This window comes from Coenobita brevimanus, chromosome 62 (genome assembly GCF_032717465.1).
Source record: "Coenobita brevimanus isolate Jiangsu-jjx chromosome 62, ASM3271746v2, whole genome shotgun sequence".
Taxonomy (NCBI): domain Eukaryota; kingdom Metazoa; phylum Arthropoda; class Malacostraca; order Decapoda; family Coenobitidae; genus Coenobita; species Coenobita brevimanus.
Genome location: NC_137015.1, coordinates 6967467 through 6993708, shown reverse-complemented (window position 1 = coordinate 6993708; position 26242 = coordinate 6967467). Strand labels below are relative to the sequence as shown.

The following is a 26242-nucleotide window of genomic DNA, read 5'->3' as shown; positions in this document are numbered from 1 at the left end:
TGCCTTTTTTATTGTCCTTCACTTCTCTCTTATTTTCCTTCATTACTTGTTCTTTATTCCTCACCTGCCTTTCCCCACTTCTCCTTTGTCCTTCCTTGTCTTTCTTTCCCCAGTAGTTTTTTTAATTGCCCCTCTAAATTGTCATTTCATTGTTCTTCCATACTTCTCCTTGCCCTCCTGTTCGTTGTCTTTCTTCACCTGCCCTTAACTTGTCTTTCCTTAACAGCTTATCTCCTCCATCCTCGCCTGTCGTTGCCCCTCCCAATCTGTCCTTCCATTTTCCTGCCCTGATGACTGTTCGTGATTGTTGTATTTCGCCCATGGTTCATCCTCAGCAGAATTGACACCTTGATTTCCTTCAGTCTTATACTTTTTTCTTTCCTGTCGTGTGTGTTATCTGGTATTCTTGAGCGTTATAGAGGGAGGGTTTGAAGGTTTGTTAGATATCCTTCAGTCTTACACTTTTTTCTTTCCTGTCGTGTGTGTTATCCTGTTTTCTTGAGCTTAAAAAGGGGGAAGGATTGAAGCCTTGTTAGATTTTACCTCGTGCGGTCTTGCATTTGTCACAAGGGAGTGGAAACAGTAGTGTAATTTGAAGGGATAATGGCATTGAAAGTAGTGTCAGTGGGTGTAAATACCTGGGTGGGAACAAGAGGTATGGATGATAAGGATTGTTGGAGATGCAGGTTTTCATCGTGTACTTTTTTCTTAATTGTTAAAAACAGTTGAAATTGTATTAAAATATACCTCGTGTAGTCGTGTATTAAAGATTATTTTGGTGCACTAATAGAACTCTCCTCTGGGCATATGTAACGAAAAAGAGTTTGCTGAGAATGGAGTCTGTCAGATAGACAAATTTATGAAGTTGTCTTGAATATACTTAGTGGCCTTGTACTGTATAAAAAAAAAAAATGTCATGTTCTGGCATAGTTCCCTCTGTGTAATGTGTAATGAGAGGTGTATATATTGTAAATGTGAAGATATATATCGTAGCGTATACTGAGCCCCGGGATAAAGCAAGTGCATGATGGGGCTTCATTGTATAGGAAGATTTCTCACCGTAAAAAAAGTATGTAATCCTCTTACACCTTGATGATGACCCGGATGGATGGTTAATTATATTGCTTGATTATGTAACTATTGATTGTACTGGTTTGGTGCAGGGAGGGAGAGAGAGAGAGAGAGAGAGAGAGAGAAAGAGAGAGAGAGAGTTTTTATGTATATTATTGTGTGTCCAGAAAACACTTTCAAGTATCTTTTTATCTGACCAATACTTTTTAGAGAGAAAGAGGGTTGAGGGAGTTTAATGTATATACAGTATTTGTGTCAGATTGTTGTGTATACAGCATTTGTCATTTTCATTTGTATGTGTAGTATTTGTTTATCAGAGTTTTTATAATGTAAAGTATTTTTATGCCACAGATTTTTTTTGTATACAGTATACAGTATTTGTGTGTCAGGAAGATTTTGATGTGTGTTTATTACGTGTGTGTATCAGAAGTGTGTCAAATACTCTTATCTCTAACCACTATTATCTCTCTCCTCCCCCAGCTCTAGTGGTAACCTGCTGTCTCTAACCACTGCTTTCTCTCTCCTCCCCCAGCCCTAGCGGTAACCTCCTGCGCAGCGTACCTGAGGTGGTGGAGTACCTGGCCACGGAAGGCACCTGTAAGTGTGGCCTTCAGTGCCCCCTCCGCGTCGAGCACACCTTTAACTTCGACCCTAAGGTGAGGGCTAAGGTTTTATTTATTTATTTTATTATCTTTATTTATTTACAAGTTCGACCCTCAGGTAAGTTGCAGGTTTTGTTTATTAATTTATTTGTTTATTATATTGGTGTTTTTTTTTTATTATGTCTGCCTTTATTGGGCTTGCATTGTTTACGTTCTTGTTTCTGACCTTTCCCCCCATCTCTCTCTCTCTCTCTCTCTCTCTCTCTCTCTCTCACACACACACACACACACACACACACACACAAATTCTGCTTTTTATTCACCATCGCCCTGTTCTTTTGTTTTCCCGTATACTGAGTCGGTTTTCGTGTGATTTCCTGTATTGGTGTATGGGAGCTGAAACGAGGAATGGGAAAGAGAATATACTGTACATATATTATTATGATAGAGAAGAGTATGATGAGATGGGGTGGTAGTAGCAGGGGTGATATTATGGCATGGTGGTGGGTCTTGTACCAGAACAATTAAAGCGAGTATAAAACGATTCAGATGCACCAAATATTCCCAGGCAAGGATCGACCTCTCATCCATTCCGTCTGCAGTCAAGTCCGGTACTCCTGGCCACCATCTCCCCACGTCTTATGCCCCATTACCTCGTATGTCTCATCATTTCTTTCTGCTTTGCCTCTGTCTGTATCTTTCTCCCCTTGCTTCTCAACCTTTTGCCTGTCGCCTCTCTTCTCTTCCTGCTTTCATCTTCTCTCACCCACGGAATTCTCCTCATTTCCCTTCACCACTTTATTTTCCCCCCCCCCCACCCCTCTGTTTTACTCCCCTATTCCGTTTGGTGTTGAAAGAGCCCTTACTGTTCTCCAAATACCATCGTTTTCCCCTCTCTAATCTCCCTTTGCCTATTGTGTCCCCTCTTCCCTCTCATCTTTAATCTCTTTTGGTGCCCGTGTTTTCCCCTCATTTCTCTTCTTCACCTCTCATTTCTCCTCTTTTCTGTTTTACCCTCTGTGTTTCCCTCTTTACTCCCTTCTCTAACCTCGCTTTCATTTTTCGTCCTTCTCCTTCCATAATTCTTCCGCGGCCTCTTCTTTCACTGCCGTTTTTCTCTTTCTTTTTTTGTCCCAGTGCCTTATCCATTCTGTCCCTATACCTCTCATCTTTTCAGTCCCTTTATCACTTAGCCTTTGTCCCTTTATCTCTCATCTTCTGTCCATTTATCTCTCAGCCTTTGTCTCCTTGTTTCTCATCTTTTATGTCTCTTTATATCTCATCCTTTCTGTCCCTTTATCTCTCATCCTTTCTGTCCCTTTATCTCTCATCCTTTCTGTCCCTTTATCTCTCATCCTTTCTGTCCCTTTATCCCTCATCCTTTCTGTCCCTTTATCCCTCATCCTTTCTGTCCCTTTATCCCTCATCCTTTCTGTCCCTTTATCTCTCATCCTTTCTGTCCCTTTATCCCTCATCCCCTGTCGTTCCTTTGTCATCTTTATTCATCTTCTCCCCCCCCTTTTTCCTTTTTTTTCCCACGTATTCTTTCACCTGTTTTTCTTCCTGTTTTTCCTCTTGTTTTCTGTTTATTCCTCATTGTTTTGCCTCCTGATTTTTCACTTGCCTTTTCTGTCTGTCTGTCTGTCTGTCTGTCTCTCTCTCTCTCTCTCTCTCTCTCTCTCTCTCTCTCTCTCTCTCTCTCTCTCTCTTGTCTGCTGTCGCTTCTCATTCGTCCTTACCTCGATTCCTCGTCATATAGCTTTGTTTTTCTTCTTCACATTTTGTCTTTCCTCTCAGGCTACATTCCCGTTCTTCACCCTTGTTTTTCTTCTTTTCTCTCAGTTTTATCCACCTCTTTCATCTCTAAATTTCCTCTTACACTCCTTTTTCCCCGTACCTCTCATTCACCTCTTGTTCGTCCTCTCCACCATTCTTCTCGCCCCCAGCGCACACTTCCGTTTTCCTCTCTTCAAATTCTTTCGTCCGTGTTTTCGCTTTCATTTCTCTGTGTTATATCTCTTCGCGTTTATCCCCTTCTTTTACTTCGTTCATCGTTCACCTCTTACTTGTCTCCTCTTACCAGTTGTTCGCCTCTTTACGTTCCCCTTCCTTCCTTTTAGCAGTCCTTCACCTCTTCACGTGCCCCTTTCTCTCCTACTCCTTTTTTTTTTTTTTCTGTCCTCTTCACGTTCCCTATCATCATCGTTATTTCCTTCTGTCGTTTCTTTTTCCCCCCTTTTCTCTCCTAATTTCTTTTCTCTCTTGTTTCCCCACTGTGTCATCTTCTGTGGCCCTTTATTTCTCCTGTGTCTCCTCTTACATGTCTCCCACCTCTCCTTCTCTCGCTCTCTAGCCATCATTCCGCCTCCTCTAGCGCACTTCATGTTTATTTTGACCCCAGAGTACTTTCGCCCTAGTTCTCTCTTCCTTCTCTTTGTTTATTAGTCCCCAACCGGTCAAACTGGTCGGGGACTCTAGGTTTGCGCGGTTGTCATTACGTCAGTACGTTCGTCAGTCCGTCCGCAATTTCGCGTCTGCTCTGTAACTTCCTCATGAATGGACAGATTTTGATATAACTTCACACAATTGTTCCCCATACCATGACGGTGTGTCGCGCGGAACAACCAGCCATCTACTCCAAAGGTCAATGCCACACTTGGGGCTCAAACAAAGTCGTCTGCAATTGCATGTTCGTTCCGTGACTTGCACATGCGTGGACAGATTTTGATAAAACTTTACATGGTTGTTCCCCTTGCCATGACGGTGTGTCGCTTGCAACAACGAGCCATCTACTCCTAAGGTCAGGTCATACTTGGGGCTCAAACAAAGTCGGGTGCTGGCATACTTAACAGCAGTACATACGGATTGCTATCATGCACACATTGTATACACAGTACATATGTATGGTTATCAGCCGGTGGGGGACTTTGTATTGTATGGCAATACTTCATTCACTTGTTTTCCGCTTAGCTTTTTTCAGCTTTCTTCCTCCACTTCTCTTCTCCTCCCTCTGTTTCATATCCTCGGTGTACCTCTACCTTCCTCTTATCATTCTCCCTCAACTTCTATCCTCTTCCCTCTGTTTTATCTCCTACTTCTTTCACCTCTTCCGTTCCTCAGTCTTTTAGCCCTGTTTTGTCTTTCTTTCTCTGTACTTTACCTTCAGTGGATCTTCGCTCATTCCTTACCTCTCTTTCCCCTGTTTCATCTCTCACCTCATCGTTCATCTGTTTTATCCTTTAACCTGTTCTTTCTCTTTACTTTGCCTTCCATATTATCATCTTTCATTCTCCACTTTTCCCTGTATTTCATCTCTGACCTCTTTTTTCACGTCTTCTTTCTCCCATACGCTTCTCCCATTATTTTTTGCTATTTTTCACTCATTTTCCCCATTTTCATCATCTTTTATCCATACTTCTCTCCTCTGACCTCTCGTCACTCCCTTTATCTGTTTCATCTCCTTCTGTCTCTCTCTCTCCTGTCTTCCCCGTCTTTCACTTCCACTCGTCCCCTTCCTTAATCATTATTCCTCCTCCCCAGCACTCTTCATATTCAGTCCTTTATATTATTTCTTAGTGTTTTCTCTCCTGACTTCTACAGTACCTCATCGCTCCATTCACCTCTCACCCCCATATACCTTTCTGTCATTGTGCCATCTTCACCTCCTCTCGTCTCCCTCTTTCATCATACCGCCTCCTTTAGCAATCTCCATATTCATTTCGTCATTCCTCGCTGCTTTTTTTTTTTTTTTTTCTGTAATCCTTCACCTCATCTCTCCTTTCCTCCCTCTCGCCTCCTTATATCTCTCTTTCATCTCCTTCACCTCCTTTCGTCCCCCTTCACCGTGATCCCGCTTCCTTTAGCAATCTTCATTCCTTCGATCGTCTTTGTTTTTCGTCTCATATTTCACCTCTTCGCTCCCTTTCATCTCCTTATACCTCTCTGTCATCTCCTTCACCTCCTCTCGTCCCATCTCCTCTCCCGTCATTCCTCCTTCCCAGCACTCTTCATATTCGACCCCATTGTACCCTAAGGAGACGTGTACCGTATATACCCAACTTACGGTACGTCTCTCCTCTTACCCATTTTTGCAGCAGTCGTGTCTCATTTCTAGGATTTTTTTTTTTTTTTTTTTTGCGTTTTTTTTCGCGATTTTAGTGTGTGTGTGTGTGTGTGTGTGTGTGTGTGTGTGTGTGTGTATTTTTGTTGGATTTGTGTCTGCTTTTCTTGATTTTTTTAATGGCGTCTGCTTGTTCCTTAAATCTTCCGTAATCTTTTTATCTATTCTTACGTAGTCTTCCTCCTTTTTTTCTCATTGTTGTGCCCTTTGTGATATGTTCCTCGAGTTTTGTATGTATCGTGTCTGCGTATGTCACGGTTAATCTGTGTGTGTGTGTGTGTGTGTGTGTGTGTGTGTGTGTGTGTGTGTGTGTATTACAGGATTCTTTTCTCCCCTCGTTGGTTATGTTATTATTTCATTGTGTGTCTTAGTTCCTTGATTTTTTTTTTTTTTTTTTTACCCAATTTGCCTTTTGTGGTGGGGGTGTCTCAAGTTTTTTATTTCGAATTTTACGTATCGCAGTCTTATTTTCCCATCTGAGTTCCCATGTAGCTTTTTTCTCATTCTGGGTGTTATTTATTTATTTATATTTTCTACCCTATTTTTCGTGTAGTTTCTCGATTTTGGGGGGTCTAGTTTCTCATTTCTTTTCCTGTTTTGTGATGGAAGGGACTAAAAATTTCCAGCAAATGTTTGGAAGTATATACATAGTTTTAGCACACTTGGTCTAGCTGCCAGACCGTAGGAGACGTCACTTGTACTATGGCCTATCTTAGTGTGAGCATTTCGTAAAAAGGAACATGGCGTCGTGTGATTTTGATTTGATTTGATATGAAGGGGTCAGGTGGCAGGTTTTTGAGGGGTGGAGAGGTGGAGCGAGGGCAGCATGTTGGCGGAGGACAGGGTGACATGGAGGTGATTTGTTTGTGGCCACCCCTTTTTGTATTTAGGCGTCTGGTAGTAGGTAGGTTGCTCGATAGAAGAGGCAGAATACAGCAGAGGAGGTAGACATTTGAAAACCCTGCTGAAAAGTCCTTAGATAGATGGATAGTGGCAGGGAAGAGCGAAGGAGGTAGACGTGGGAGGAACCTGGTGAAGTCCTTAGATGGATAGGTAGATAGATAGAAGCGGCAGAAGGCAGCTAAGGGGGAGGAGGGAGTCGGTGAAAAGCCCTTGTCTGGTGCGGGATTGGAGCCTGCGCCGTCTCGGGTTATGGCTATCTGTGTCATTCCCTTTAGTCACCCCTCTTGTCTCCTCCCTTGTCGCTTCCATTTTCTGTTTGACGTGGGTCCCTTTAGCAGTCTTTTCACACACACACACACACACACTCTTTATCAGCCTTGTTGCACTGTGGGTTATTGCCTTTATCTCCGTTTTCTGTTGGGTATAGGTTCCTTTTTTATTACTGTTTTCATTTATTTATTTTTATTTATTTTTGATTGATGAATTCTCGTCTTTGTCTTTTGTTTCCACTCTGTTGTGTCCGTTTTGTGTTTGCATCATCTTCTCTTCTCATTCTTATTGATGGTTTTGGTTTCATTGTGTTGCCTGAAGAACCTTTTTTTTTTTTTTTTTTTTTTTTTTTTTTTTTTTGGTGCTTCCTCCCTTCCTCTCCGCCCCCCCCCCTCTCTCTCTCTCTCTCTCTCCGCCTCCATTTTGTCACTTGCTGATGCTTCTTTGTTGTTCATTCGTGGAAAAAAAAAAAAAAATCCCTCAGTAAAATCCAGTGAGGTTCGCTATAGCCTTCATTAACCTCTTCAGAACGAGGATCAGATTAATCAGGAATGGGCAAAGGGTTGTTTTAAGGAAGTGCTCTGACACCTCGTACGTAGCGATTTATTTTTGGATATGCGTGGTTATCCTTTTGTACGCTGTTTACGTGATATTGGCGATATCGGAGCGAATTGTGTAACAGAGAAGAGGACATTAGGTGTGATAAACTAAATATGTCGTTTAGGTGACAGGGAGCGTCCTCTACCGGCGAGACTACTGGCCTTTGTCTTGTCCCTGCCATCTCCTACCCTTGGCACGGTTTTTTTTTTTTTTTCCCCTGCTGTTAATTAGTTTGGGCTCATTTTTGTATTTTATTATTCATTGGTCAGCGTCGTCCCCTTTCATCAGCCGTCTTTGTCTGGTTTTGGGTTTCTCATTATTATTATTATTATTATTATTATTATTATTATTATTATTATGTATTCACCTATATTTGTCTGTTTTTGTCCACACGATATCGCCAAAAGCTCTCAATGAATTTCAGTTAAATTTTGTGGAAGGGTGGGCCATGGGCCAAGGAAGAATTAATTAATTGTTGGGGTGGATCCGGAACCGGATCCGGCATTAACGGAGGTATGCTCCCTCTGAGTGCTTTCTAACTATTATTATTATTTTGGTCAGTCATCCTCTTTCGTCAGTCGTCTTTGTCTCGTCGTTGTTCGGTTTTCTCGGTTATGGAGTCTGTTTAACGAATTCCTTATGCATTTATTTTTGCTTTGCCCTTTACTGTTTATTATTTACTATTATTTATCGTACGTGTCATTATAGTCTCGGTATAGATGGCAAAAAAAAAAAAACTATACTCCATTCACCGTAGCTCAGATATTTGTCCTTTTGGAGCTTTATTTCCAGTAGACCAGTGATAGCCTACCCGGTGCTGTGGCTGTGCATCCATTCCACAGCATTCTTCGTGACCAGCGCTGTATCCTAGTATTAAAATATTGTTTCCAGTTATACGTCTTTGTTCATTTTAACTAAGACTTCGAATTGCCATCTCTACCGTGAGTACTGAACTGTAACGAGATTAATACTAGAATAGGGTGCTAGTCACGAAGAAGTGCTACGTAAGGGATGTTTGGAGCCGTAGTATTGTTTTTTTTTCGCGAGCATTGTGACAAAAGCGGCAAAAGGACGAAGATCTCTGCCCAATAGGTTGCTAGTCACGAAGAAGTGCTATGGGGAGGATGATTGAGCCGAAAATATTCGCCTGGTTAAAATGAACGAACTAAATTGAACAGATTATGTCGAGAGAGAAAGAGAGACTCGGGCTTTTATTTGTCTCTTCGGTAGGGTTTTTTGTAATTTATTTTTTATGCTGAAATTAGTATCATCGTATTTTCTTTGCATTGAGTGACGTTTTTTTTTTACCTTGTTTTTGCTTTGAGTTACTTTGATGCTAAAAGTAGTATGATCGTATTTCCTTATTTCCCTTGAGTCATCGTTTCTTATCATGTTTCCTTGTTTGCTTTGATTCACTTTTATGCAGAAATTCGCTTGATTGTATTGCTTTGTTTGCTTATATCGCTTGTTTTGTTTGCATTGAATCGCTTCTTTTGTTTGCTTTGAATCACTTGTTTTGTTTGATTTGAATCGCTTCTTTTGTTTGCCATGAATCTGTTGTTTTGATGTGGAGCGCCAGCCGTCTTTGTCTCGCCAATATTTCACCTTTGTCTCGCCCGTTTTCTGTGGCCCAGGGAGTCCTTGCTTATTTTGTTCTCTTTGGCTGTTTGTTGATTGTGTAAGCTCTGTTGTGTGTTGATGGTGTGTGTGTCTTGTTTGGTGATTGATGTTTGGCTTTGTTTGATTTGTCCCCTTCATCTCTCTCTCTCTCTCTCTCTCTCTCTCTCTCTCTCTCTCTCGCGTTTCGGTTCGTTCCTTTGTTTACGATCCATTATATATTTTCACCGTATTTATGGAGTGGTGGAGAGGGACGCCTTCACGTGGTGGCACCGATATAACGGGACGACTCCACTACCCGCTTATTATTATTATTATTATTTTTATTATTATTTCTGTGTGGATTTTCTTTTCCGTTGCTCCCTCCTCCAACTCCCGGCTGTCTGTTGCTTATTAATTCATTCCTTTGTGATTTTAGTGGGACTGTTGTGGCCATGTTTCTTTGTTTGGTGTCTGTTTCGTTTCTCTTTGCCAGTTTCGCCTCACCTCCAAATCCCAGCTGTTCCGTGTGGTTTTCCTTTATTATTATTATTATTATTAGCAGTAGTAGTACCGTAGTAGTAGTAGTATTGTCGTTATTATGATTACTGTCCTTATTATTAATAGTAGTATTAGTGGTATTGTTTTATTATTATTGGTTCTAGCCCCATTGTTTTTGGTTTTGGTTATCTGCATTACTTTCTGTTTTGTGTAATTTCTTTGACCTTCCCTCCTTGTTTTGGTCATATTTCGATTTTTTGTGCATTTCATCCCTGTGGTTTGCAGTTCCCGGATGTCCGTTGGCCTGTGGGTTCGCTTCTGTTTGTATTTTTAATTTAAGACCTAATTTCTTTGTTGTTTTTATGCTTTGCGGTTCTGCCTTGTCAGTTGTCTTTGTTTAAGGTTTACTCTCTCTCTCTCTCTCTCTCTCTCTCCTTTACTCCCTCATGTCTGTCTGTGTCTGTTAGTCTGTATATCTATCTGTCTATCTGACCATCTATCTATTTGGTCTGCTTTTTTCTTGTTTTTTCAGATCTCTGTTTCTTTGTTCGTGTCTCCTGCTTTCCTCGTTTCTCCTTTTTTTTTTTTTTTTTTTTTTTTTCACCTTCCCAGTCTGTTTCATTTGCCTCTTTTCTAGGTCTGTTTCCCCATGTCCGACTTCCCTCTTTTTCATATAATTTTCTTTGTTTCATTGTTTCCTGCTCCCCCCCCCCCCCGTCATGTCTGTCCCATCTCTTGTTTTAAGTCTTGTGTCCTTGCTTTATCTGTTTTTCCATCTGTGTCTCTCTGTTTCATTGTTTTCATCTTGTTTTCCTCATGCCTACGTCTCATTCCCTTTCCGTTTTTCGTTTCCAGCTCCTGATTCCCTTATCCCATCTTCCCTTCCCTTCCTTCCCTTCCCTTGTACTGTCCTTACCTTGCCGTACCTCCTCACCACACCTTTACCTTTCCTTACCTTACTTTACCTTACCTTACCTTACCTTACCTTGCCTTGCCTCACCTCACCTCACCTCACCTTCCTAAATATCCCTCTGGATCCACTCTATGTTAACACCAGACAGTTTCGTTCGTATGAGACATCCTAGGAGTCTTGATTTTTTTTTTTTTTTTCCTACCGTAGTAATTCCATCTAGTCTTTTTTTTTTTTTTTTTTTTTTTTAATACTAAACAGTTTTGTTGATCTGAGAGGAAGCATGGCAGTCGCACTCAATTTCAAACTCGCCACTTTATTCGTTCTCATTATTATTATTATTATTATTATTATTCTGAGAGAAACCCCAGCATTTAGAGAGGCTGTATTTTTACCTCATTCCTAACACCTTACGATTTTATTTTGCTCATCTGGAAATTAAGGCAAGCAAAGGAAGGGTTTATATTGCATCCTTTAACATCAGACTCCCGTGTTTTGTGAGAGAGAGAGAGAGAGAGAGAGAGAGAGAGAGAGAGCCTGAGAGTCAAGAATATTAATTATACGCACGATAAGAACAGGGTATTTTATTTAAGAGAAAGCCTAAAGACGGGTTTAAAATTTGCCATGGCTGTGTACTTCACTATTCATGTCTTTATTTTTGCTTTATTTTCCTGTGCCGTTTTCACATTTGTATTCCTCTTTATTTTTTTTTCTCGTTTCACGTTTGTATTCCTCTGTTCACTTGTATTCCTTTCTCATATTTTCCCTCTTGTTCCTCGTTTTTCATCTTTGTTATTCTCTTTTCTCATGATTTTATCTCTTGTTCCATTTTTTCATCTTTGTATTCCTCTTTTAATTCATTTCTTCTTTCTTGTTCCCTGCATTCAGCTTTGTATCCCTCCTTTCCCTCTCATTATTCTTCCTTTCTTGTACCCTATTGTCACCTCTGTATTTTATTTGTTCCTTCATTCCAGTCCCTATTTTAGTATTTGTATTCATGTATTCCCATTCATTGTCTCCTTTCTTCCTTGTTCCGTATTTTCTCCCTTTGTTTCTCATTTCTATCTTGTTCTGTATTTTCTCCCTTTGTCCATTACTTCTTGTTCCGTATTTTCTCCCTTTGTTTCTCCTTTCTTGTTCCGTATTCCTCCCTTTGTTTCTCTTTTCTTGTTCCGTATTTTCTCACTTTTTTTCTTCTTCCGTATTTTCTCCCTTTGTTTCTTTCATGTTCCGTATTCTCCCTTTATTTTTTCTTTCTTCCGTATTTTCTCTCTTTGTTTCTTTCATGTTCCGTATTTTCTCTTTGTTTCATGTTCCGTATTTTCTCCCTTTGTTTCTCTCATGTTCCGTATTTTCTCCCTTTGTTTCTCTCATGTTCCGTATTTTCTCCCTTTGTTTCTCTCATGTTCCGTATTTTCTCCCTTTGTTTCTCTCATGTTCCGTATTTTCTCCCTGTGTTTCTCCTTTCTTGTTCCGTATTTTCTCCCTTTGTTATGCAGTCTTTTTTATTTTATTCTTATTTCTTTTTCCCTCGGGCTCATTAGTGTCACTTCTCTTTTTCTTCCCACCTTTGACAATGCCCTCCGCTCTCTCTCTCTCTCTCTTTCTCTCTCTCTCTCTCTCTCTCTCTCTCTCTCTCTCTCTCTCCTACTCAGCTCTCTTTCTCTCACTCCCCTCTTCTTTGTCTGCTATCGTCCTCTCAACTCTCTGCCTGACCCTCTCTTTCTCCCCCCCCAACCAGTCTCTCTCCGTCTCTCCCGGTCCATCCCTCCCCTCCTTCCCTCCCTTCCTTCCCTCCCCTCCTTCCCTCCCTTCCTTCCTTCCCTCCCCTCCTTCCCTCCCCTCCTTCCTCTCACTCACTCACCCGGACACTCTCTTCCTACCTCTCTTTCAACCCTCCCCCCCCACCTTTCTCTCACTACCTCTCTCCCTCTCTTTACTTTTATGTGTGACTGTCTCTCCCTGCCTGCGTCCTACCATCTCTCTCTCTCTCTCTCTCTCTCTCTCTCTCTCTCTCTCTCTCTCCTGCTCTTTCATCCTCATTTCTCTTCCCTCATTACCTCCTCACCTTTGGTCCCTTTGCTTCTCTTGACCCTACTTCCCCCCCTCTCTCTCTCTCTCTCTCTCTCTCTCTCTCTCTCTTCGTCCTCTCCCTCACACACCTCCCCTGCCACCACCCCTCACTCTCCTGATAGCTTTCCCTGGATACCTCATACGTTCTTCGTTCTCTCTCTCTCTCTCTCTTTAATGTATGTCTGTCTATTTACTGTACTTCATTTTATTTGTCTATATGTCGGTCGGTCGGTCTGTCAGTCTCAACTTTGTCCCATCCTTTCTTTCCCTCGTTTCCGAACCCTTTGACCCTTCCCCCCCCTCTCTCTCTCTCTCTCTCTCTCTCTCTCTCTCTCTCTCATACCGACTCCCTGCCTTCCTCTCTCGCTCAGTATCTTGTGTAAGACCAGGCCTCTTCCTCACCCTAAGGAGTTTTGTATTTTCATTGTTTACATTTATTTATTTATTTTCGTATTTTTGCTGTAGATATTTGCCAGGTTTGAGAGTGACGGGTGACTTGTAGTTGTTGTTGTAGTTGTTGTTATAGTTGTTGTCGTAGACCATTGATTGAAAGCTATACGTTGACCCTACCAGCCAGCTCAGGACTCCCATTTTCTTTTGGTATACGACCCCTGCCCTGCACCACCACCCATCATCGTCCCTGCCCGTCCTGCCCACTCTTCGCCCACCCCACCCTCTCACCCGCTAACACCTCTCCGCCCACCCCATTCTCTCTCTCTCTCATACCTCTCCGCCCACCCCATTCTCTCTCTCATACCTCTCCGCCCACCCTACATTCTTCCTTCCTAGTCGAATGTCTAAAAACAGTCTTCTCTTCGCCGTTGACTCCACCTCATTCAGCGCCCGTCGTCACAGGGAATACTCACCCTACCAGTACCTCACCATCAGCCCAGCCAGTTACGCCCACTCTTTTCCGCCCACCTTAGCATATTATTATTTTTTTTATCTCTACTGATCATTATTTACTCAGTTGAAGGAATGAACTGGGGTATTGCTCGTGGTGAGATATACCCAGCTGGAGGGACGAGGTATACCCAGCTGGAGGGACGAGGTATACCCAGCTGGAGGGACGAGGTATACCCAGCTGGAGGGACGAGGTATACCCAGCTGGAGGGACGAGGTATACCCAGCTGGAGGGACGAGATATACCCAACTTTAGGGACGAGATATACCCATCTTTAGGGACGAGATATACCCAACTTTAGGGACGAGATATACCCATCTTTAGGGACGAGATATACCCAACTGGAGGGACGAGGTATACCCAAGTTTAGGGACGAGATACACCCAACTGGAGGGGTGAGATATACCCAACTTTAGGGACGAGATATAACCCAACTTTAGGGACGAGATATACCCAACTTTAGGGACGAGACATACCCAACTTTAGGGACGAGATATAACCCAACTTTAGGGACGAGGTATACCCAACTTTAGGGACGAGATATACCCAACTTTAGGGACGAGGTATACCCAACTTTAGGGACGAGATATACCCAACTTTAGGGACGAGATATACCTTTCATTAGCCCCTTCAGTGCGGGTAATCCTCCTTACATAAATTCCCTTAAAAGACGTACTCGTTCAGAAAGGGTTAATCGCCATCTTTTCTCCCTTATTACTATTATTAAATTTATCATCGGCTGAATTGATAACCTCTTCAGCCCGCGGACGTCATTATTAAGCTCTTTGGTGTCGTTTAAGTACATATTCTCCCTAGCACCTCTTCCTTAGCGATTTATTTTTGGATGCGGCTGGTTATTATCAAGGTGTATGTTCTTTATGCTGAGTATGGTGGTACATGGAGTGATTGAAATGACAGGAGAGGATTGTAAGGTGTAATAAGCAAAATAAATCGCTTAGGGAGAGATGTTACGGAGCTTCCATGTGTCCTATACCACTCTCTCTCTCTCTCTCTCTCTCTCTCTCTCTCTCTCTCTCTCTCTCTCTCAGGGTACGCGGCCCCTACGAGTATTTGTACCCACACAAGCATATTCCACCGACTCCGGAATCCTTGTCGGGCCGCGGGAGTTTGTAGTGTTGTTGGGGAAAAGGAAAATTATTGTAGTTATAGCTGAGGCGATGGATAGTTTCTCTCATCGTATTCTCTGCTTCTGTTTACTTGTCTATTTGCCTGTCTCTATCTCTCTGTCTGTCTATGTCTGTCTATTAGTTTCTCTTCATATTTTTCTCTGCCTGTCTGTTTATCTGTGTATCTGTCTGTCTGTCTGTCTGTCTATCTACCTCTCTGTCTATGTCTGTTTCTTTGTTTCTCCCACCTATTTTTCTATCAGCCTTTCTTTATGTCCATCTATATCTTTGTCTGTGTGTATCTGTCTTTCTGTCATCTGTGTCTGTCCATCTGTCTGTAATCAGATGTCTTGTTCCGAGGAGTGGCCACAAACAAATCGCCGCCATGTCACCTTGTCCTCGGCCATCATTTTGCCCTCTCTCCTGCTCGCTTCCTTAATTGTAGTAGGAATTAGATGGCGGTGTTAATGATGATGATGATGATGATAGGAGGTGGAGGAGGAGGATCTCTAACCCCTTTCGTAGTGTAAAGTTGGGTTGTGGTGATGATGATGATGAAGATGGTGATGATGATGATGATAGGAGGAGGAGGAGGATGTTGGAGCTCTTACCCCTTTCATAGAAGTGTAAAAGAGGGTTACGGTGATGATGATGATGATGATGATGTTTACCGAGGAGATATTTATACCCTCCACTTTTACCTGCTCGCTCACCTGTAGTACCTAATTTACCCACAAGAGGTACTTTCTCCTCCCAAATAGAGCCATCGCCGCTACCCGCTTTCACACACACACACACACACACACACACACACACACACACACACACACACACACATCAAAGACATAGAGAGAGAGAGAGAGAGAGAGAGAGAGAGAGTTGCTATTAAATGTATGATGGAAGTTCAGTGAAGGAGAGAGAGAGAGAGAGAGAGAGAGAGAGAGAGAGAGTATTGCTATTAAATGTATGATGGAAGTTCAGTGAAGGAGAGAGAGAGAGAGAGAGAGAGAGAGAGAGAGAGAGAGAGTTGCTATTAAATGTATGATGGAAGTTCAGTGAAGGAGAGAGAGAGAGAGTTGCTTTTAAATGTATGATGGAAGTTCATTGAAGGAGAGAGAGAGAGAGAGAGAGAGAGAGAGAGAGAGAGAGAGAGAGAGAGAGAGAGAGAGAGAGAGAGAGAGAGAGTATTCCTATTAAATGTATGATGGAAGTTCAGTGAAGGAGAGAGAGAGAAGGGGGGGATGGGGTTATTGAGTATTGCTGTTATTATATGATGGCAATTACATGAAAAAGAAGACGGGGCATTAAGTGTATGACTCAGTCGTTTAAAATGCAATTACGGAAGAGCAATTAACGATGATTACACACACACACACACACACACACACACACACACACACACACACACACACACACACACAGTATTGAGTATGGCAGTTTAATGTATGATTGCTTTCTCTCTCTCTCTCTCTCTCTCTCTCTCTCTCTCTCTCTCTCGCACAGTTTTGTGTGTGATAGTCATGGGTGTCATCACAATTCTCTGTTTACTGTTGTTTACCAGTGGCCTGAGTGTAAACAAGGCAGTATTACAAGTTGCCACCCGGTTGTTGCCATAAACCCCTTCAGTGCCAGGACGCATATTGTATTTTTTTCTTCCTATTGCCAGAAGTTGCCATTGACTCGTTTTATAATCAGAAAGACGTATTTTGTGTTTGTGTATGTTTGTGTGTGTGTGTGTGTGTGTGTGTTTGTGTATGTGTGTGTGTGTGTGTGTGTTGCTTGTTGACATTTTATATACGTAGACTGTCCAGCTTAGGATGTGAGTAGAATGAGGATATCTGTTGTTTCATTCTCGCTACTGTCAGACGATTTTCTTCAGCTTTGGAATAGTCTAGAACGGGTCTCTATAAAATCGTGCATTAGTAGATGTTTAGTCCCTATCGCCAGAGGGTTTTATTCGCCGTAAAGAGAGACCTCATCTGGTAGTGGAAGGAATAGAAACACAACATTAACCGCTTCATTAGTTGGTCGGCCTCCCTAGCGAATTATTCTTTACATTACAGTTCATTATCATTTTGCATGTTATCAGTGGAAATTATGCCGATATTAAAACTATAAATAACATAGGAAACTGTTAAGGTGCAGTTGGCAGGGCGGATCTTGAAGGAAGGGGTTATAGAAAGTTTTACACCAACCTGATCTAAATGTACCCCGGCCGTAACCTAACTTAACCTTACCTGAACGAACCTAACCTGACGTGATCGTACCTAACTTAATCTAGTATATTATAATCTACTTCAGTCCAACGTACCCCAACCCAACCCAGCTCCTAACATGACCACAAATCTCAAGCTTAACCCAGGTCGTGAGTGTAGAATTGTGTGTGTGTGTGTGTGTGTGTGTGTGTGTGTGTGTGTGTGTGTGTGTGTGTGTGTGTGTGTCAGTGTTAGCGACAAAGAAGATCGCAACCCAAGAATTCTATAGTCTGCCCCCGCACGCCACTTGCCGCTGATGGACCCTAAGTGTTAAAGTGCTCTGATTCTCGCGGGAGGAGCCTGAGGAGAGCTTTTGTGACTCTACCGCGCCTCTTGACATGGCTTGAGGTGAACAGAATCGCCTGGGTTTGTCTCGTGTAACACAGTCGTCTGAGTTACAATAAAAGTGACGATTTTGTGACCACCTCGCCTTTTTAACCGTGGCTCTCCCTCAAAAATATAATCGTCTGGGCCTGTCTTGAAAGGTAAATACAATCTTCTGAGGTTGGTTAGAATAAAAGGTACGGTTTTGTGGCTCCACCGTGCCTCTTAAACATGGCTCTCCCTTGAATAATATCGTGTGGGTTTGTAAGTTAAATATAATCGTCTGGAGTTGGAATATAATACGGACGTTGTCTCACTCATGAGGTAAATAAGATTGGGCTGTAGCTATAGTTCTTTCACCTTAACTTGGCCCAGCTTTTCGTCCATTTGTAGTTTAATTCACGTAGCTCACTGGCAGTAAAAGACAGTGATGCAGCTCTATATCCTGTCCATAGCACTTCTTCGTGACTAGTATCATTTGCTTGTGTTAATCTGTTATCATCCAGCATTCACGTTGGATAGAAGACAGTTTTAGGCCAGGTAAAAGTGAAAGGAGTGTAGAATAAAAGTGTAAAGAGTATAAGAAGTGTTGTGATTCTCGAAGCGGTGTCTTGGGAAGGTTTTTATGGCTACACCGTTCCCTGCCGCCATTGTTCCTTGATCTCTTCATCACGAGGACATTTTCTCTCTCTCTCTCTCTCTCTCTCTCTCTCTCTCTCTTTCATATTGAAGGGGTTAATGGAGCCTGCTTATGACCCCTTGGCAGAGAGGGTATAATTGAAGCTGAGGAAAATTGTCTGTTTGTTGCAAGAAATAAAGGGAAAATGCTTTATTGTGGTGTATGTGGTAATGAGTGGAGATTCATGGCGTGCCGGGGTGTACTGAGAGAGAGAGAGAGGTTAGGGTGAGTGCTGGGGAGAGAGGGAAAAGGGTGAGAGCGAAAGGGTTGGACCGAGGGAGAGAAAATGAGAAGGGAAAGGGTTAGGGAGGGTTTAGGAACGAGAGAGGAAAGACTGAGTGTAAAGCAGACAGGGGTGAAAGAACGAAAGGATGAGAGAGAGAGAGAGAGAGAGAGAGAGAGAGAGAGAGAGAGAGAGAGAGACTTTGGGGGGAGCGGGGAGAATATTTCGGGGTTTAGGAGAGGTTGGGGTCTTGCAAGAGGAGTTGGGGGTAAGAAGAGAGAAAGGGAGAGGGGTTTGGTTGGGGGAGAGAGAGGGGAGAGGAGTTTGGAAGAGGGGAGTAGGGTGGGGGTAGAGGGGGGAGGAACTTGGAAGAGGGGAGTGGAGTGGGGGTAGAGGGGAGAGGGTTTGGACGAAGGGGGTGGGGTGAGGGGAGATGGGAGTGGGATGAGGAGAGAGGAGTTTGGGCGAGGGGAGTGAGTTGGGGATAGAGGGGAGAGAGTTTGGGCGAGGGGGGGGTGGGGGGTGTAGTGGTTCCTGTGCCTGCCAGCAACAAAGGGAGCGGGCTACTGGTTGCCATGGTGACGGACCGCTGCTGCCTGCCTCCCCTACCTCCACTGCCTCCCCTGCCGATACCTTCATACCCCCCCCCACCCCCCCCCCCCCACCCCTCCATTGTGCCTCTCTTCCCCCCACCATCTCTCCCCAACATACCCTTACCCCCACTCCAACTCCTCCTCCCCCTTCACACACACACACGCTTACGTTACTACACTCATTTCTCATTCCCCTAACCCCCCCCCCACACACTCCCTCCCCAATACTCACCCCAACTCCACTACCCCCACACCGCACTGCTATACTCTCTCCTCTCCCCCCTCTTCACTTCACTACATTACGCCACACCACCACACCACACCACACCACCACACCACACCACACCACACCACACCATACCATACCATTACACAACACTACACAACACTCCACTCTCTCACCCCCAACCAAATTCGCTACTACTATAGATACGCTACTCCACTCATTTCTCATTCCACTTCTCCATCCGACACACACACACACACACACACACACACACACACACACACACACACACACACACACACACACACACACACACACACACACACACACACACACACACACACACACACACACACACACAGTGCAACGTACATTTACATTCTCCTTATTCTCTCACCTCACTCCACCCAAACCCCACACTATGCTGTTACTCGCTCGCTCGCTCGCACGCACGCACGCACGCACGCACGCACGCACGCACGCACGCACACACACACACACACACACACACACACACACACACACACACACACACACACACACACACACACACACACACACACACACACACACACACACTCTCTCTCTCTCTCTCTCTCTCTCTCTCTCTCTCTCTCACACACACACACACTAGGGGGAAGCGGTGGTGTAATGATTAACACATTCAGCCCGCAACTGGAAATACCCGAGTTTGATTCCAGTGCTGGTCAGACTCCAGGGCAAAGTCTTCTAAGGGTAGATTGTGACTTGGAAAAATTTACTGTGTCCAAATATCCCACGTACAGTTGATAGGCATATATTTTAGGCCACCTTCTTCCTTTATTTCTTCACTGTCAGCGCTATAAACTCCCTCCCACACTCTTCCGCCCCATCCCAGGTCCCAACTACACTGCTATACTTATATCTCATTCCCCTAGTGCATCCCAAAGTCACACACGCTCCTCACACTTATGCATAGGCCCCGACACACTCCCTCCTATCACTCACCCTCTACCTCACAGTCAACCCCACACCTTGCTTCCTTTCACTGCACCACTACTACATATCCTTCTCATTTCCCCACTCCTCCCCCACCCCTCCCCCAGTACGCTACTATACTCTCTTCATATTGCCTCACCGCCCCCCCGAGTCCCCTTTACTACGCTAGTACGTTGAACTGCAGTACACTTCACTTCACTACATTCTACACTTCATACTCCCCCATTCCCCCCTTCCCTTTCTCCCATACTCTCGTTCCTGTCTTTCACTCACACACTCATTCTCCCCAACTGGTCCCCTCAAGCCCACCCCCCTCCACTGCGCTACAATACAACTGCACTACACTACCCAACACTCCCCGACTCCTTCCTCCCCACTCCCTGTCATTACGCCACTACACAACGCAATACGTAACTCACTCCCACACTCCCTCCCCCTCGCTCACGTCTCCCCCCATCCTCGCACTCTCTCCTCCTCTTCCTTCTCCCCCATCTCCCTTTTCTCTCGTCTTGCCCTCCCCTTCTCCCCTCTCTCCTTGCCCTCCCTTTCTCCCCTCTCTCCATGCCCTCCCCTTCTCCCCTCCCTCTATGCCTTCGTCTCCCCTCCCTCTATGCCTTCTCCGTCTCCCCTCTCTCCATGCCCTCCCCTTCTCCCCTCTCCCCCTTCCCCCCCCATCACTACGCTACACACTGGCCATTACTAGGGCTATCCAGGCGAATGGGGTGGAAGACTATGGGGTTTGGGTATTGAGTGAGGGAGGTAAAGTCAGGTGCTTGGAAACAGGTTGTAAATAAAAGTGCTTCCAAAGAGCTTGTCAAGAGAGGGGCTTCGGTCTGGGGAGCCGTCTTAGTAGTAGCAGTAATAGTAGTGGTAGTAGTAGTAGCAACAGCAGTAGAAGTAGTAGTAGTAATTGTAGTTGTATTTGCTTGGCCGGGACTACAGACGCGAGCTGCCTTTCTTCTGCAGTCGACCACCATCCTGCCGGGGGATATAGGGAGAGGACTGAGGGACATCTGTATAACTGGGTAGCTCCATCTCCCGGTCATTTCTGTACCACCACTTGAAGGCGTCTCTCTGTCGCACCATAAATAATCGTGAAGGGGTTAGATAGTGCATTTATTTCACCGCTTCACTGCTGGCTGGGTCTCCCATAAGCTAAATAAAATACATCAACAAGGGTGAAGGAAACATGTCTGAATAAAGACACCATGGTATTACGGGAGTTAGGTCAGGATCATGTTATCTTACTCCAGGCCAGACGAGGTTATGGAAGGGCAAATAAAGGCTAGAGAGAGAGAGAGAGAGAGAAAGAGAATGTTATATACCGGTATTCATGAGAAAGATTTCAGACACTAGCGTTTGCAGAAAAATCGTAATGATCATCATGCCCCGTGGAGTATACTACAGTAATTAACTCACCATTTAAGCCCCTGGAATTCTGACTCCACTTGACGGGCATAAACGTCCGCACTTTTTTTTTTTTTTTTAATAGATGCGCCTCACATAACGTATCAGGTAATGCCAAACCTTTCTCATGTGCTCCCTCTGATATTATTAACTCGATCCTCTGTCAGTTCTCTAGCCTGGTCAGCTCCCACACCCCCCTACCTCACACAAATTCGTTTATCATAGCTGTTCACCATCTCTGCCTACCACTTCTCCTCCCACCCTCAAACCCACTCACATGTACCCTGTCACCACACTTTTAACGCCCTTCCTTTCCATGATGGCCATAGTAGCATCTGAACACATTCCTGTCAACCCTTTTGGCAAGACATCCTTACTTCACATTCAATCATCCTCTCCATTCTGCACCTTCTTCTTACTTCATTTACATTCTTATCCTGTACATTCTGCACATTCCACTCATTCCCCATAAGTCTCTTCACTGCTGTAATTCTTGGTTTTTCGTTTTCATTCCACACCATGCTCTTGCATCCGTACGTTAACAAATCTCAGCACTATGCGCCTTCATGCAGTCCTCTGGCAGTCTCCACACTCAGACCTCTTTGTAGTATCAAGGCCTGCCCAGTATTAGTTTACTTTTACTTCCTTTGCAGCCTGTCTCTTCTGTTACTGAACCTAGGTGCTTAAACTATATCACCACTTCAAATTACAGTTCATTCACCAGTATTCTTAGTGTGTTGTGATGAGCCACATGAGTAATGATAAAAGAGATGTCAACCCACTGAAGGAACTAACTCATTTGTTCTACTGGCCTTCCCAGTGTTGAAAAGGATGGTTAGGTGTTATCCAAAATATAGTAGGAAAGTTGGGGCAGCTCAGTGAAAGGGTTAACTGGCGTAGTGCAGGAGCAGCAGCAACAGAGGCAGTAGCTACCGGCAATTTACTGGAGGTGGCGGTGTGCGAGCCATCAGGCCACCTCGCTGGACCTGCTGCCATAGTTATAAAAGAGCCTTAGCTTAACTTGTGTATAAGATTACAAGTATATATATGATTGTCTTCACTAATACAGATACCAAGCTCTTAACCACGAAAGTCACTTTTTAGATGACAAAATATGTAAACCAAAACAATCTCATAATAGTTAACCTAGGGAGAATTCTTTATGGTATTCAGTGTTTGGGATTCTTTATAAATTCGGCCCCTGGACGTAATCACTAGCGTAGGAGGGTCGCCGCCCCCTCTGTCCCCTTCCCTGCCCCCCAAACTGCGAGCGTTGCCCCCCGAAACTGGCGTGCAGTGAGTGTGTGTGTGTGTGTGTGTGTGTGCCGGCCTGTTGCTGTGCTCGCCGGCCCACTCCAAAAATGAGGGGAGGGAAGTTATGGCCCCGGTACTGCCTCGCTGCTTGTGTTGCTTGTTACTCTCACACGTCACTACCCTCCTTTACTCTCTCACTCTCTCTTGCGTCACTATGCTGCTTTACTTTCTCACGTGCTGCTGGAGAGGGGCGCCTTCGTGTGGTGACACTGACGTAGCTGGGTGGCTCCGCTGCTTGGCCATGTAAACGCTCCCCACTTCTCTTCCTATCCTCTGATTAAGGGGGATGGTGGACAGCAGAGGGGGGGGGGCAACTTCAGCCTGCAGTCTACTGGGTTCACATTTCAGATGAATCTAGTGTTGTCCCCCTACCGTCCTCTTCCTCCTCCTCCGTCACTTTACTTCTCCCTGTTTTACTAGACTGCCTAGGTTCTTGTAACTTAAAACGTCACTACTTTACTATGGGTAGTTGTACTGTCAGACTGATTTGTAATCCTAGTGCGTCACCATCCTTTACACACTTTCGTCTCACGGCAGAGTACGTAGAGGCATGATTACCATGTGTTGTTTGTGATTACCTTTGTCTGTTATTGTGTGTTGGAGAGCTTGGACAGTATTACGATGGAACAAAGATTACATTGTGATTTATTCGGTCTGATATATTAGAAGCAGGATTTTGGTGTCTCATAGTCTAGTGCTGTATGCAGTATGCCGAGTAACTGCATTTTTTTTTTTTTCGTTATTAGCTTTTCACTCCTGGTTAGTCATTTCAGTACGATTATTTTTTTTATCGTGTTATTCTTGCTAATTAGACGATTTTTTCAGCGTATGGGGCATAAATATAGCCATCATAAACCCCCTCACAACGAGTCTTTCATAAGCTAAGTAAAAATATGTGTAGGTATTAAAGGATCACCTGAATCAGGGGCGTCATGGTACTAGAAGGGTCACCTGGCTTTGTTCCTCATAACCTTGGCACAGGGATGAGCTTTTGTTGTGTACGTGGCTTATTTCTTTGGTCAGTGCTGTGCGTTGCCTTGGTTACCCTGTGTTATTGTTTGGTGTCGCTGCAGGTGGCCGCTGTTTTGTTATGGCACACTTTATTGACTTTGTTTTGCTCCTTGCCTTTCACTACCATTACGTAATAGTTTGGTGTATTCTTCCTTCCTCCAGACGATTTTATGCTGCTGTGGAAGGATCTCGTATTGAATATTTTAATGAAGTATCTAACCCCCACAGCTCAAAAAAAAAAACCATCCTAAGCTGAATAAAATCCCCTGGAGATAGCATGGATATAAGAATAATAATAAAACTTCCTCTCGTTCAAGGGTTTCTTTCCCATCGCTATCGGAAAGGCCCCCCCCCCCCCCCCCTTTTTTTTTTTTTTTTTTTTTTTTTTTTTTTTTTAAGGCTGCGTATGCTTCGTGACGTATGGTTGTTTTTATGTCGCTACAAATGCCCACTGTTTTGCCATGTCTCGCCCGGTTCCATTGATTATGCTCTTTATGTCCTTCACTCATGGAAGCTTGAGGCTGGATATGGACGTCTTGATGTGGCAGCACCAATATAACGATGCGGTGGAACTACCCTGTTATACAGTTACAAACGCACTCAAAACTCCCTCTCTCTCCCACCAGAAGTAGGATGGTGGGCTGCAGGAGAGGGACAACTTCAGCCTACAGTCTAGAATGAACCTGAAGTTGCAAATGTACCACTAGCTACTGTGGAAAGCCTCTCATTAGTACGGGGAACATATTTGTTTATTTATTTGGTTATTTTTGGTCTCATACACTTGGTTACGGTGTGTTGTTATTTATATTCCGGCATATGTTCAGTGGTTTATTTGCCGCGCTTTGCTCATTTAGTTTTGCTCTCCCTTACTCGTGGAAAGCCTTTGTTCTGTACAGTGACTCGGTTCTCTGGTCGGTACGATGCGTCTCCTTGGTTACGGGATGGGATTGTTTGATATCACAGAAAATGTATTGTGTATGTTTTATCCCGATTTTGCTTAGTTTTGCCTTTAATATCCTTGACTCCAGGAAAGCCATTGTTTGGTCTGCTACGCGTGTTTGACTTTTTTCTTTGGCTTAGTATGCTTGGGTACGCTTGAGTGTTTGATGTAACGGAAATATAGAATGTTTTGCGTGTCGCGTCTTATTCAATTGATTTTACTCTTTATATCCTTTGCTCATGGAAAGCCTGTTTTCTGTGCCGACACGGATTATGTTGCTGGGGGAGTTTGTGTGTGTGTGTTTTATATCTTGGTTACCTTTTATTTATTTATTTATTTTTTTCTTTTAATGAAAGACCTGTTGCCTCTTGATTTCTTTCTTCTTCTGTACCTGATAACGGTGTGTGGTTGTGTGGCATCACGGAAATGTTCAGTGTTTGGTCTGATCTGCCTTGTTAAACTGGCCTTGTGTTATATCTGTTGTCACATAGTTGAAAAGCCAAAGTTCATTTGGGTATAGGAAGTGGCCTCAAGTGGTATTGCTAGAGTTAGTCGGTATTTCACCCTCCATGTCCACCCGTCTGGCAGCAAACTCTCATCCTTTTTCTGTCCAACTCTCTAATGCAAGAGTTAACCGTTACTCCCAGTCTTTCATTTATGCAACAGGTCAGCTCTGGAACTGTCTCCCTCTGTCTGTATTTCCTGCTGCCTATGATCTCCAGTCTTTCAAACGCAGTGTGTCCAGGCATCTCAAAATGATCGGATCTTGAATTTGGCTCTCTATTGTATTTTGTTTTTCTCTTGGAGGGAACTGTTACTGCGGGCTCATGGCCTTTGGTTCCTTCTTCCTCGCATTAAAAAAAAAAAAAAAAAAAACTGGATAACTCTAGACCAGTCATCCTTGGTCTCTCCCTCTTGTCATCTCCCGTCTTTCAAATGCATTACGTTTAGGTATATGCAAATGTGACGATCTTAACTTTGGCTTTCCTTTCACTTTATTTTGAAGGGAAAAGCTTGTGCAGACTTTGTATTCTTTTCCTATAAGAAATAAAATGCTGATGATCATTATATACCTGTGAAGCATTGTACTGGGATATTATTTTATAACAGACTTTTTTTATTGCATTAATTATGAAAATGTTTCTTTGCTTCGACCAGCTTGACCCCATAGTGATTTTCGAAAGTTGAGTGAAAATTATCTAAAGATAAATGCCATATAAAAGGTAATCTTGTCGAATAATTTAGTAGAAATTGTTTTTATAACCACCTCATCACTTTACCGTGCTTCTTTTACCTTAACTTGGCCTAGATTTTTGTCCTTTTACAGCTTATTTTGCTTAGCTCAAGGACAGAATAAGACAACACTGTAGCTCTGCAGCCTGTTCATAGCACTTCTTCGTGACTAGCATTATAATCTCTCTCTCTCTCTCTCTCTCTCTCTCTCTCTCTCTCTCTCTCTCTCTCTCTCTCTCCACACACACACACACACACACACACACACACACACACACACACACACACACACACTTCTTCTGTTGCAGCTCCGTAATCAAGGAGAAGAGATGGCAAATTTTGGCCAAGTTAGAGTAAAATGGGTATAGTGGCCTCTCTTAAG

At 43.7% G+C, this 26242-nt stretch overlaps 1 protein-coding gene across 1 annotated transcript in view; it reads left to right on the top strand.

The window, feature by feature from the left end:
• Positions 1-1589: 1589 nt before the first annotated feature.
• The window catches only part of LOC145404105 (uncharacterized), a gene marked incomplete at its 5' end in the record, with an annotated part of 234108 nt that continues 209455 nt past the window's right edge, over positions 1590-26242 (top strand). Inside the window, one exon of the mRNA XM_080275717.1 lies at positions 1590-1727. Within this exon, the coding sequence (XP_080131843.1) occupies positions 1590-1727 (138 nt within the window). The remainder of the gene's footprint in view (positions 1728-26242) is intronic.